Source organism: Manacus candei, unplaced genomic scaffold (genome assembly GCF_025592945.1).
Source record: "Manacus candei isolate 608988 ecotype Guabito, Panama unplaced genomic scaffold, ASM2559294v1 h1tg000005l, whole genome shotgun sequence".
NCBI lineage: Eukaryota > Metazoa > Chordata > Aves > Passeriformes > Pipridae > Manacus > Manacus candei.
Window position 1 is genome coordinate 12095113 of NW_026138053.1, and position 14227 is coordinate 12109339.

Genomic DNA, 14227 nt, shown 5'->3' on the forward strand with positions numbered 1-14227 from the left:
CGGTGACTGACAGGCAATCTGACCAATACCATTTTGATTTTCCTAAGCGCCGTGGTGCCTATGCCCAATGAGCGTGGGCAGGTGGGCGGGACGTCAAGACGTACACTCCAATCAGGAAGGGACGCATGTAGGCGGGACATGGCTCCGCTCCGGCAGCTCAGAGCCGGGGAGGCGGGGCCAAGGCGTTGGGGGCGGGGCATCTCATGCGCAGGACCAATCGAGTTGCGGGAGAGGCGGGGCGGTGACGGCACCAGCCAATGGTGGCGGGGGGCGGGGCCCACCGGCGATGGCGGCGCGGGGCGGGGGGTGGGCGCGCGGCCGGGCGTTCGGTTGCTGAGCAGCGCGCGCAGGGGCGGGAGGGCGGCGGGGCCGGGCCGGGCGGGCGGTGCCGGGCGCGGGGGGCGGCGGGCGCTCTGCAGGCGCTCTGCGGGCGGGGTGAGCGCGGCGATGTGAGAGCGGCGGCGCCGGGCCCTGTCCGCGCCCCCGACCGCGCTCCCTCCGTCCCTCCTCGCCCGCGCCGTCCCTGCGGCTCCCGCCGGCCCCCACGGGCCGGGTCCCGCGTTATGTCGTGATCCCGGGCGGGCGGCGCTGCTGCTGCTGCTCATGGGGCTGCTCAGGATTATGCTGCCGCCCAAGTTGCAGCTGCTGGCGGTGCTGGTGTTCGGGGTGGCCGTGCTGTTCCTGGAGAACCAGATCCAGAAGCTGGAGGAGTCCCGCGGCAAGCTGGGTGAGCGGCGGGCGCGGCCGGGACGAGGCGCGGGGGGAGCCGGGCCGGGCCCGGGGAGCCCCGGCGGGTCCATGTGTGCCGAGCCCCCGCGGCACGGCCCCGGCGCTCCGCACAGCCGGCTGTGTCTGCAGCAGCCTTGGCCTGAGTTCATGTGGGTGTGCTCTGCGAGGTCAGGAGACCTGGCAGGGGTCGGTGCTGGAAAGGTAAATGTTTCTGTGGCGTGTGTCGATGGGGTTTGTTAGAAGAGCAGCGGTTCAGAGCCCTTGGGAGCAGCGCCCGGCCTGCGAGTGCCTCCTGACAGGCACCGGGAAGGGAGAGGAGAAGCCGCCGTGGTGCCGAAACAGCCTAGTTCTGCTGCTGCAGCGAATTACCGTCTTCTTCACATCTAATTACTACTTCAGATGTTTTACTGACGCTTGACATTGTAATGGAAAGCACGGGGTAAAAAAGAAAGAAAGCTAAAGACATTGCTCTTAATGACAAATGGGAAATTTGTTTTATTGAATGTAAGATGCTGTTTTCTGCATTTACTGAGTGTAGTTAGTGATCTAGACTGAGCTGTAGTTAAACAGAATTGTGATGAACTTGAAACCTCCTGTGTAAGATTTCTTTTACTTTTCCTGCATTAAATAGATCTTTTTAGAGTAATATCTACCTGGCAGGTAACATCTTACGACTTTGTCTGTTGTACACAAGGCTGCAGGACTTGTAAATATTTTACATAATTAAGGGTCTCAAGAATGTGAAAAAACACCATTCTGTACCTAGTTTATGGTGCCTACGAGTTGTAAAAACAGAGCACTGAGACTTCTGGTGTATACAAGAGCAGGTGCTGGTTTGCAGACACTGTTGATTTGGTTTCTCATATTATTTGACTGTACTAAGATATTTAGACTAAGATATTTAGACTATGAACACTTTAAGCTTCTAGGAAGAAAAGCACACATCATGTTTCTTTTGGTGTTAAAACTAGAAATGGACTTTGAGTGACATGGGAAGTTTAACAATGAGCTTTTAAGAGAGCCGGAGTCAGCATAACTTAATGTTGAGCTGTATGAATGCCATTGGGATTTTACTTCACAGCATTTCTTTTCCACTTTGCTCTCTCTGATCTGGATATTAGAGATTAGGACCTGGGAATTGCAGTGGTTGACTGCTTGAGTTGAGTGATGCCCTTATTCTGCATATTTTTCAACTGAAAGATTGTACCATTTATAATCAAGGCATAATTTTTGCAGGGTCTTAATAACTGTAAACAAACATTTGAAGAAGAAAATGAATGAAATTGGAAGATAATTCAAGCAAGTGTTAACATAGCGCTAAAGGTTTAGTGGAATTCTGTATCCGTCTGCTTTTAAGGGTTTGATACCCATGGCCTCAGTGCCTCTGTTGCTGGCAGTGTGTGTGACTTTAGGGAAATCTACCTCCTGGCATGAAAAGAATAACATAATGCCTGTGAGTATAAAGGATTTTACTGGTAAAACTTCCGCTTCCTCCTTAATATATATGCAATGGGCATGTTTAAGCTACATATTTAAAGGATTAAAATACTCCTACAGCTTATACTGCTTTGGGACAAGAATCTAATTACTATTTTTCACTGATTTTATTTCCTAAGGACAAGGGAAAACTATTGTATGGTTTATTAAAAGTAAAATGGAAAGATTTGTTTTGTGAGAAGCTTACTAGTGATTGTCTAAAACCTGTGGAAGGAGGGGAAAAAGCACTTTCTGCAGCACCTTTGAACTCAGGTTCTATTTCTTTTAGTGTGAGAGTATACTTTGTTTAAAAGCTTCTAGCTTTCTGAATGTTTCCTTTTTTACATGTTTGGTGTGTACTTTATGAGTAGTAAATGTTAAGGTTTCATTACGACTGGTTTTTTTACCATCATGGTTGGTAATATTTTTACTGATCTGTAGTATGGAGAATGGTTTTCTCCAAATCAAAGTAATTAGTTGGCCTAATGCACTTGAATTCCAATCTTTTTCCTTGCCCACTAAAAGATTGAGGGGTGTGTGTGTCTGTGTGTGTGCCTGTGAAGAGGCAGTAGAACTATGATTTCATGGTAATGACAAAGTAGCTCTTTTGGTTTTTCAGTTGTGTTTCTGTGGGTGCTTTATGGCAGAAGTCTTGTTCCACATCATTTGGGTACTGGGTTTTGAGCTGTGCCACATGTTTGAATTGACTTAGAATCATAGAATCAGCTGGGTTGGAAAAGACCTCCGAGATCATCAAGTTCAACCCTTGATCCAACACTGCCGTGGTTACCAAACCATGGCACTGAGTGCCACATCCAGTCTCATCCTAAAAACTTTCAGGGATGGTGAATCCACTGCCTCCCTGGGCAGCCCATTCCAATGCCTGATTATTCTCTCCATAAAAAATTTCTTCCTAATGTCCAACCTAAACCACTCCTGGCAGAGCTTAAGATTGTGCCCTCTTGTCCTTATCATATGATAAACTGTCATGTTGGAAAGTACTTGTAAGAGCTAGATGTTGACTAGGAAAACCAAGTGACTTGAGATTTGATAGCAAATAAAATAATTGTGCAGTCTTATCAGCAGTTCTAATAATATTCAGCCATACTTTCTGATAGAAAGGGCTTTATCCAATTTCTTCACATATGAGCAACTCCAGATTCTGTACTGAACAGCTGAGGAGCTTAATTTCACTTCAACAACTTAGTATCTTGTCTATAGTGTAAAACTGGAGTATGTTTCTGTGTGAAAAAAGAATGGGAACCTCTTTTTTTCCTTTATGGAGATAAAACTTAGTCACCCTGGCAAACTTTTTTAAGTTGAGAAGTATAGGAGATAAAAGCAAATGACCATCACAAATGTTGCTGCTGCTCTTTGTCTCTGTGATGAGATTATGATGATCCTAATATAATTTATAAAGGTATTTGTAAACCTGTGGGCTTTATCATCATATTAACTCTAATTAAAAATAAAATCAAAATATTCATTGTAACTTCTTTGTAACTCCTTACAAATACTCTGTAGTGGTGAGATCACAAGCAGAGCCCAGTGGTAACAAATTGAAGTACATTTTTGGTGATATTTGTGCATACAGCTATTAATTCGTTGTATTATTTTCAAGTTTACATGTTAGGGCAGCTAAATTAGCATTCTCTTCAGACTAAGCTGTCCCTCATTGCCAGTGAGAACCTTAATGTTTTTATTTAAGCCTCATGTAGATACCCATGTGTTAGCTGTAGGAATAGACAGCCCTAATAGAGAATATTGCCCATGGGAGGCAGATGTTGAGGTTTCACTATCATTCCTGGAACCAAAATAATGTCTGACTGGCCCTTTTGGTTTTTGGAAGCCTGGTGGCTGCAGCTCTGCCTTTGGTATAAACTGTTAAACATAGTGTTAAACATGTACACCATGCCATGTCCTGCACTGCCATTAATATTTGTGGTGAGTTGGATCAAAAACATGATCCAGCTGGAAGTAACCCATCCCTATCTCCTCTTCCCTCCCCAAAATTGTGTAATTTATTGGTGGTGAGAACCAAGAGAGAAGTTTGTATGTTTTCTAGTTCTTCTGCTAAAATAGTAGCACTTCAAGTTTGGCCAGAGAAGTGGGAGAAGACAGTGCCTCATTCACGGATTTGAGTCTGTACGATTGATCATAAAAGGTGAGGACAGTAGATGGGGAAGGATTACTCTTTGATAGGGTGGAAGTGAAGTAGTAATACTACTTTATAGCAGTTTAGTGATGCTTACATATTGCATTTTGGAAATAGTCTATATCTGAGAAACATAGTGTACTGTAATAGGGAAAGCAAGGATTGAACCTGCTTCAGATCATGTTGAAACACTTCTTAGCTGTAATGTGGGAGTATTTCTCCTGCTAAGTGATAAACAAACTTACAGCTCATATCTGCTTAATTCAGCACCTTGAATTCAGCATATAGAATTGTCATTTGAAAAAAATTCTTAATATTTTATTTTTCAGAGGTTTTTATTGTTTAAAAATACATAAATAATTTGAAAGGCTAAGGCTCTTCTCCTAAGCCCACAAAAAAAATAATTGATGATTGATTGCCAGATTTAAAAAATTTTTGAGGTAGTTTCTTAGTGCCTAGGGCCCTTGTTGGGGTAGTGTCTTTCAAAGCACTGTGCAAGTCCCTAATAAACCACTGTTGCTTTAAAGTTAAACCTTTAACTTCCCAATGATTAAATCATATGCACTATAGAAATATAAGATATTCTGCTTTTTGGGGATGTTGAAATGATAGCATCTCATGTTTCCTTCCTTTAGAAATAAAAAAATCTCCTGTCAGTAGGCCTGTCAGTTGCATGTGCTTGGGAAAATGCTTCAGAAAACTTCTTAAATTGTCCCTTTTAATACAGCATGCATGGTTCCTTAGTATATTGTTATTTATAATTGAACTTCATTTATAAAGAAGAGTTTGTGATTGTTGGAAGTTCTGGCCACACACAGCTATGCAGATAATTTCCAGCATTTCTTTTAAATATCTCCCTGTTGACCAGTAGTTATTATTTGCTGCTGAGTAGCCCAAGGCATTCTTTCAGAAGCTGTTTTATTGTATAGTGAGATTCCTGAAATAAGAGTTGTAATGCTGCTTCCTCAGTATATCTCCAGCCAGTGGAACTTTCTTCCACTTTGTCTTGCTGGTTCTATCATACTTTTTCACTTGGTTCCCCTTTACCATTTCCTTTGACCATGTCTCTGAATAAGTTTTAAAGAATTTCAGAATAAATTTTAAAGTACTCCCATACTATTTTAAATTTGAAAGTACTTCCCATTGAAAAGTGTGATATAGAGCAATTGTATAATTTTTTAAAAAAATATTATATTGCTGTTTGTGGTTTTATATTTATTTATAACTTTTTTGGGAATAAATATTGCAGCTGCTGCTTTTGCATTTTCTGTGAAATTGGTAATCTCTGAATTTTGACTAGTACAGAACTGTGCACATTCCCAAGCACATACCAAGACATCTTAGACTTGCTGATGTGCTCTGTGACTTGATCTTATCTCTTTTCACTGGCATCCCAACAGCTGGTTCTAACAGTGGAAATAAGAGGTGTAACTTCTTAAAATTTCTTTCCTCTTCTGAAAGGCTGCACACAAGAAACTTTAGGTTTTGTATCTAGTTTTAGGCCTCATGGTTTTAGTAAAATAGCTTTGAGAATTTGTGATGTGAGAGCTGTGCCTTCACTTCTAATAGCAGATGCTGTGCTGAAGAGTCATCTGGCAAGGGGATATTTTTGGTAGATAATATTGAGGGCAGTTCTGAGAGATGAGAAGGACGTGAGAAATCAGATAAAGCCTATGCCTCCAGTCCCTCCAGCCTTGGGCGTCGGTGGATGGGGTAATCACCAGGTGAGTACTCTTATCTTTCTAGATTCTCCATTGAAAAAGGAGGTTTGGGCCAGTACATATCTACGTGTGTTACTCTGTAAGGCACAAATTTAAGTTGAAGAGTACATAGAACAACAATATCATCCTCCAGGGAAATCCTCGAAAAAACCCACATTTACAATCACCTGTTTAGGACAGAAAAGCCTTTGTGGACAGCAAAAGAAGTGTGAGTGCTGTGCTCTTCTTCATTGTGAATTAAGGCAAAATTACAAAATTGGTAATGATAGCTATGAGGTATGGAATTAGTTCAAGGCTGAGAATCTCAGAAGAAAGTGTTCAACGGAGTTCTACATCCTGCTCTTCCGTATTATTGTTTTTCTACATAGAAAGGGAGATTATTTCAATAATGAAATACCTAGCAAGTTTTGGCTTAGCAGTCTAAAAGGAAAAGTGGTTGTACTACTGGAAATGACAAAAAACTACTTTTGGTGCCTTTGTTTACTCTGTGATGAAGCAACCAAAAGAATGGCATTATGGCATAATGCCATGCCAATGCTCCCTTTGTATTTTCTATGTCTACTTTCTGCTTCTGAGCAGTGATTGGAAGTTCCTATGTCTTTTTTTTTTTTTAGCTCTCACTGGAGATTACTGAAGGAACTGGTTTAAAAGACTAAAAAACAGCAAAACCCTAACAAAACCAGAAACTCACAAATACTCCATCAAATTAAAATTGACTAGTCGTGTGTTTTATATATGTATCTCTGTGTATTTATGTATCTAAACACATAAAATCCATATATATAAAAAAAATCTGCCCAGAATAGCCCTTGTTAAACTACCTGAACTTTGGAGTTAGCATAACAGATTAAATCATTGCTTTGCAGTTTATCATTGTTTCCCAGGGAAGCTGTGGCTGCCCCATCCCTGGAAGTATTCAAGGCCGAGCTAGTTGGGGCTTCAAGCAACCTGGTCTAGTTGAAGGTGCCCCTGCCCATGGCAGGGGGGTGGGAACTAAATGATCTCCAACCCAAGCCATTCTATGATTGGCTGCGTATATGGGAAGTGAAATAAATTGTAGGAATTCTTTTTTCTTCCTTATTTTAGAAAACTGACATATTTGCAGCTGAATTCTTTTTTCTTTGCATAGCTTTGTATTGCCCCTGGCTGTTGAAGTTAGGGACATTTAAGCAGTTCATGAACAAGTAATTTCCATATCTACTGACTGGCAACCAGGAATCACTCACTGCTAGACTTATTCTGGCCAGACTTGTCTTCTGAGTGCCTTCCCTCAAATTCTTGCTCCTCTTTTGGAATTAGATGGCTTTTGCATATGGAATCCTCCATGTATTATCACTTCAATGGATCAAAAGACAGCCTTTTTGTGTAACTGTGTGCAATCTGTAGTTTTTGTCACTTATCTGAAGTGTATTTAAACCTTGTCAAAGCAGTATTAAAATAGTGGTAAGTGCTTTGCTTGAAATCTGTTTATGTATCTGAAATACTAGCCTGGCAAGCATAATGAAAGTTCCATGCTGTGGAAGAATAGCTGAACTAGTACATGTATTTGCATTATTTTTTCAACCGGAAATAAAAGTTAAAAGACTGAGTGAAAGAACTCCAGTGTACAGAGAGACATCTGAAATTTGGCCAGCTGGCTGCAGCCTTTCATAAATATGTACAGACTTTTAGCTGCAATCTGTCCTACTTGCTGTCTGGATGGGAGACGGGTGGTATCTTTTTCAAACCCTTTGCTTCATGTGGTGCTCAAGCCCATCAGTTCTGTTGGATTTGCCCACTCCCCTAAAAACCTGTGGCCCTGTGAAGTTGTTGTGTTCAAAGCCCAGCATCTTGAGAAGGGTGGCATTCAGAGAAGTCTCCACTCAGGAGAGAAAAGCAAACCTTCCTTCCTGGAATTGACTCAGCTGGTTCTTTATTCACCCCCCAGCTCCTTGCCACTTGACCTTTTAAGTTTTGGATAACTCAAGTCCCTCCATTTGGCATTCCTATCGGTAATTGCCTGTATTCAAATAACTGCTGGTGCTGATTATAATTGGTATGCCCAGGCACTTCACTAAACATGTCAAGTCTTGATACTTGTAGAAACATGTTGCACAGATTTGTATGGTTTTGTGTCAGGAATATGCTGACTCTCTGGACATCAGTGTTATTGCAGGATGTGCCCTGGAGTGTTGACTGGCTGATATTGAGTGTCTGTATGTTATCCAGGAATGAATTCATTGCTACAGTTCAGTTTTTTATTTTAAATTAAGAATACATTTTTACTGTAGAGGTATTGTTTGCAAATGTGTCTGCAGGAAACCCAACTATGTCCACATGTCTTTTTATTTTTTCCAGTATGAACATATTAATGTTGTCCTTACTTTGCAATATTCTTATGTCATCATGGTTCCAATAACAGTACTTCTGTAATAATTACTATTATTGAAGCTTTCTGGTAGTGATAAAATTCATCATGAGTTGCTAGGAGTCTAGGGCAGTGAAAGAATTAATAAGATAATTAAATTTAAAAAAGTATTTGGAAAGAAGCTATCTGTCACTTTGGCCCAGTCTTTGTCTTCATTCTTTGTGTCCATTTTCTATATCTGGTTAGAGTTTAAAATGACAGCTGACATCCTTTTTTGTCATCAACTTGCTGTTTAATTCTGAATACTAATTTGTGTTGAAACATATGTAAAACTTAAGTGCTGTTTTGATAAAACAGCTTTTGATGATTTTGAAGTGTTTATGCAAACCTTGTGCATAATTGCTGTAAAACTGTAAAGAGTGTGGGGATGGGTTCTTAGGTTCCTTCAATTAAAATGCATATATTCTCCATTTACTTCTGTAGTGGTTTTTCTCTCAGAAGATCTTATTTTGTTCTTCTTTTTTAAAATATATATATTAAAGATACATAGGTGAGAGTATGGAGTATATAAATTTATGATGCATATGATCCTATGAAATATAAATAATATATATGTCTATATTACTCACCCTCATCTTGGACAACAGATTTAAAGGCAATGGCATTTCATTTCACTTTGAAAAAGGTGCAAAAAGGCTGTTGAGAACATGAAGAAACTTGGAGGTATGAGAGCAGTTGAGCAAAGATTATGCTTGTGCCTCTCACAATCTGCAAAGTGGAGAGGAAAATCCAGTTAATTTAGGTTTTTTTCCATCTTAAATTTTCCCCACATATCTTTCCGTTTTAAATACCTGTTATCGTCTGCATTTATTGTTGTTGAACATATCTAGAATGATTGCATAAATAGCATATCTGTATTTTCTTTGAAATCTTTGCATTTCTTTACATTGATTCTGTGGAGGAGTAGAAGTCTCTGCAAAACTTAGCATTTGCAATGGCTTTTAATATACAAAACATTAATCGACAATTGACTATATTATATTGGAGTTGATTTTGATCGTTCTTTCCTGGCAAAGGATTTCTCTAATTCTAAGAGGGATTTGCAAATTTAGAGTAGAAGTCAAAAAATAGAATGTGGAAATGATGGAGTCTTATTTGGACACATTAAATAGACCAAAAATTGTCTTCATGACAAAACAAAGCCATCTAAGATTTTGGCTCCTTTAGCATTTGAACGACAGATGTAAATTGAGGAAAAATGTTTTTTTGGAAGTTCTAATTTAGAAGTTTTTATTCTTTCAAGAAATGGGGATTCATTTTTATGAAAACCTGAGTACAGCCATATCCTTCCATTGTCTGTGCTAAAAGTAGTGTCTCACAAAGCCATATTCCCATGCTGAAGGACAAAAGTACTACACCTTGTATATTGACCAAAGAATTCTTGAGCACAAGCATATAATCACTTTCTGAAGATGTGGTTTTGTACCAGGCACACAAAAGAGGATCTGTATTTTTTGAAACAAAGTCAGTTTTTTTGTATCCTAGAGTTGAATGAAACATTTCATAGGTAGAATCCTATTTCAGCTGCACTCCCAGTGACAACTTCGGAGCTGAGATTTTTTTAGCATCTCATTTGTCAGTAAACCTTCAGCAATGTGTGCACTCTTAGAAGTGTGAAAAGATATTTTCCTGGCAAAATACCTATCATGGCATAGTTTTTTTGATACATTATCCTGTGAACTGAGATGACCATAGCACTAAAATGTTTTCCCTTAATCAAATTAGCGCCTTTGGGAATACTAAATGTCTGGTGTTTTGCCCCTGGTTTTTTTTATTTTTTTTTTTACCAAACAAAAGACCCTTACAAAGCCTTCCTCCTTATCTGAGAATAATTTAGTCTGTTTTAATAGTTTTTTAGGCAGATTAACTATTTTGTCTTAACTTTGGTGATGCTGCCAACAAAGCAAGCTTTTGAAGATAAGTACCTAATAAATAGTTTGCTCTTTTACGATGATTAGATCTTGCTGTCCAATTTGATGACTTCAAAGTGTGTGAAGTGGGATTGGACTGAATATGTTTTTGAACTCCATTTCACTTAGAAAGATAGCATTTCAAGAGTAGACGTATATTTGCTTTTTGAGGACTGTTCTTGTCAAAAAAACAACCTTTTGAAGTATGAATATTTAGATGGAATTGAAATATTTTGCATTTTTACTATCCTTCTACTTTTATCAAAACAAATTTTATTTTTGAATACTTCTGGGCGTCCTTCCCTTTGCTCTATACATTGTTAATCCTAATGTGCTAATTGTGCCACTGCTGTTGGTTTGAGTGAAGACAAAACTTTCTTTGCTGTTTTTGCAGGACCTCTTTTGTTTAATGTTCTCTTCAACAGGACTGTACTTCATATTTTGATCAATCTATAAAAAATACCCTAGAAAATTTCTGTCACGCTGCTTGATTTATGCTTGTCTATTAAGGCTTGTCAATAGTCTGTGTGTTGAATGTGCTAGCAGTAGTCTAGGTGTTTTCTGCTATGAGAAGTACCAGAAAGCCTTATTTTCTAGTGGGCTAGTAATATTTATTATAGTCCTTGAACTGCCTCTCAGACTTGCATTCTGAGCCAGAAGCAAAGGCTAAATGACCAGAAATACCTGCCTAAGCTTACACTTAAACATTGTAGCATTCATAACCTGTCATGTCTGGTACAATCTTGAATTTTATCTTTGAAACTATTCCATGGCCAAAACAGCTAGGGTTATGTAAAACCTTCTGCACAGAATTCAGTTGCAGCTCCTTTTATTCCAACATTTTGCATTTTGAGGAGAGATTTTGGAGTGGTTGATGAAGTAAAATTGCTATCAGTCATAGAGGTGCATAAGAGGGCTGGAGAGTCATAAGACCCAACAGATGAGCTGTTGAAGTTAGCAGAGGGTGCATAAAATGTTATTCTCCCAGCAGTGTGTCTGGCACTCTGGTGGGAGAGTATCACTCCACTGATGGCTAGGGTGACAACCAGAGCTGTACCCAGCTCCTCTGCCAGCAGATCAGAGCTTGGAGCGTGAAGTTAAAGCACTCTTGATTTCAGCTGAGTTTAGTGCTTTGGGCTTTGAGCTGCAGAGATGGCATATGTTTGCTTCTGGACAGGAAAGGGCAGCCACCCCTTCATCCAACGCAGAAAAAAAGTGGTAGAGGATATTTGTCAGGACTCTTACTTATTCCTGAGGCATGTTAAATGCATTTGGCCTAAAGGCAAATTTATCTTGTAAGTGCATGGTGGTCAAGCATAGAGGAAAATATTAAAGACACACTTCTAAAGACTGTAAATGAGTAGGAAGGATGTGTATGAGAAGATCAGTGGCATTTGTGAGCTATCCACATGTGGTCTGTCTGATCCCAACAAAAAGCCAGCGACTGTTGGGGAACATGCTTATTTTCAAGGCTGGCTTCACTCTAGTTTAACACTCTGAAAATGTACTTGCTCTGATTCCCACTGCTTTTTTATTTACCCTCTAAAATGCCATTAAGCTCTTGTCTTCTTTCTGATGTGAAAATGCAGCATAAAACTGAGGTGGTGGTTTAGCACTAAGAAATGATAAATCAAACAGCAAAACATTTAAATGTATCCTCCTCTGGTTTTCCTGTCTATGCTTTCCAAACCATACTCTGAAAAACGTGGTCTTGCTGACATGCTTGTGGGGGCACTTTCTAAATGTTTGTGGTTGTTGGAGCAACCCAAAACATTGTTTCTGCTGATTTTTATGTGCCTACTTCAGTGTGATTGCATAGTGCAGGTGGCAAGGCCATCTTAATATGAGAATTAGGAAAGAAAAATGGATGATAAATTATTCACATATCAAGTTTAAAGAAAAAAATGCTTGAAGGAGGAATGAAGTTATTGAAAGACGTTTGGGGTGTTTTTTTTTCTTGTTCTAATCCATAATAAAAAGCCCTTAGAAACTGAATGACTAAGGAGCATTAGTGGTGATTATGTGTAAGTTTTAAATATGTGCACACTTTGGGGGGTGGAAACTTGAGTCAAAGTTGCAGTTGAACGCACATATCGTTTTTCGCTAAGTAATGGGATATAATAAATTTCTTAAACCGGTGCTATAAAATTTTCATACAAAGTAGTTGTTTTGCTGGAAATTATGAGAAAAGGTTTTAAATGTTAAGTGGGATTGAAATTATGGTTTTCAAGAATGAATATTGGAAAATGGTAACGTTTTTTTAGACTTGCTTCCTCTCATTATACCATCTTAAAACAATATAGAAATAAAAATAACACATCATGTGCTTTTTAAGTATGAAAAAAACTGCTAAATGTCTGACAACTTGACACTTAACCAACAAAATCTGTGAAGTATTCATATAGTAGCAGGAACGTGAAATACAGTGATTGTTCCTACATCTCTTTTACTTAATATATATTAAGTATGTGCATGTAAAAGTAAACATGAGTTGGTGCTCTAGAGATTACTACTATGCAAGAGAAACCTATATGAAAATTCTCTCAAATATCCATGAATTGATTTGAATGAATTTTCTGGCCTTGATGGAATTGCTTTTCTACAAACTCTAGAAATTTTGTTGATCCTTCAACCTTTGCTGTGTCAGGTTCCAAAATTAAATAGGGACCTAAATTTGCTTCTCTACAGAAAAAAGACTAGTCCTTACAAATACATAACAGGCAGAACTACCAGGTAGTATAAAGCTTTGCCAACTGATCAGAAAATGTCAGTGTAACTTGTACTTGAGAATTTTGTGTGGTAAATACATGTATTATTGATTCTGGTGGAAGTCTTGTCACTAGCGGTTTTTATTTTATAATAATTGGAATAAAACTGTGCAGTGACACTATCTTTCCTGACTGGTTGCTAAAGAGCTAAACTTTGTGTTGGTGTAGAAGTGGCTGTTGAGTTTGGAGTTTGGATGGTGTGGGATTTTTGGGGGGAGGGGTGAGGGATGTTATTTCCGTTTTTTTAAAGTGAACATCCAAGAAAAACATTTACTAATGCCAGCTGCTGGAGTGGCATTTTCTAATGAAAATTTCAGATCTCTTGCCGTGCATGGTCTAACAACCATGGGATCAACAAAGTGCACGTGGCATTCCGTGTTTGTGTGTTATTTGGAAATTTTCCTTTTTATGCTTTGTGAGCCTTGGCTGTGATGCTAGAATGAAGAACATTTTTTATTGAGCTTTTTGCCATTTTACAGGTTAATTTGTGAACCACTGACTGAACAGAACAAGTTTTACAGACTATAAAGGGCAGCCTTGTAACATGGAGTCACAATCATATAAAATAGAGTCTTTTGGGCAAAGTAATTTTCTCCCGTCTTTTAAAGAGTCTGTACTTGGAGTAGGGGGAAGGTTGGGGCTATAGGGCCTTGTGATGATTCATAGCAATACAAGAGATTACATGATGGCAGAAGGTTGGTACTAATGCTATGGGTCACTGTAGGCCATCAAGCATGGAAACCTTCAGTAACTCTTCTACCCCTGTCACAAGGATGTGGCTGATTGGCTTATGTGTGTATTTGGGGAGGGGGGAATGACAAAGTCTTTGTATTTCAGATGGACAGGAATTTTTAAAATATCTGTAGGGACCACCCTAATACAGAAATGATACAATCTGTTTGATCCATGTTTTTCACAGATATCTTGCAGGTATGTGACATTATAAACTTGTATGTGTACAAAAAGCCACTGTTTGTATTTATACTCAAGTTTAAACTTGGTATTTCTTCACAAAAATTTGATAAATATTGCTATGGGTAGAAAACCGTATTGGTATCCTT

General features: G+C 39.2%; 1 protein-coding gene across 1 annotated transcript in view; it reads left to right on the forward strand.

Annotated features, from left to right (window-relative positions):
- Positions 1-397: 397 nt before the first annotated feature.
- HS2ST1 (heparan sulfate 2-O-sulfotransferase 1) overlaps positions 398-14227 on the forward strand; it is a 73364-nt gene continuing 59534 nt past the window's right edge. The window contains exon 1 of the mRNA XM_051808260.1: positions 398-727. Within this exon, the coding sequence (XP_051664220.1) occupies positions 604-727 (124 nt within the window). The 5' untranslated portion in view covers positions 398-603. The remainder of the gene's footprint in view (positions 728-14227) is intronic.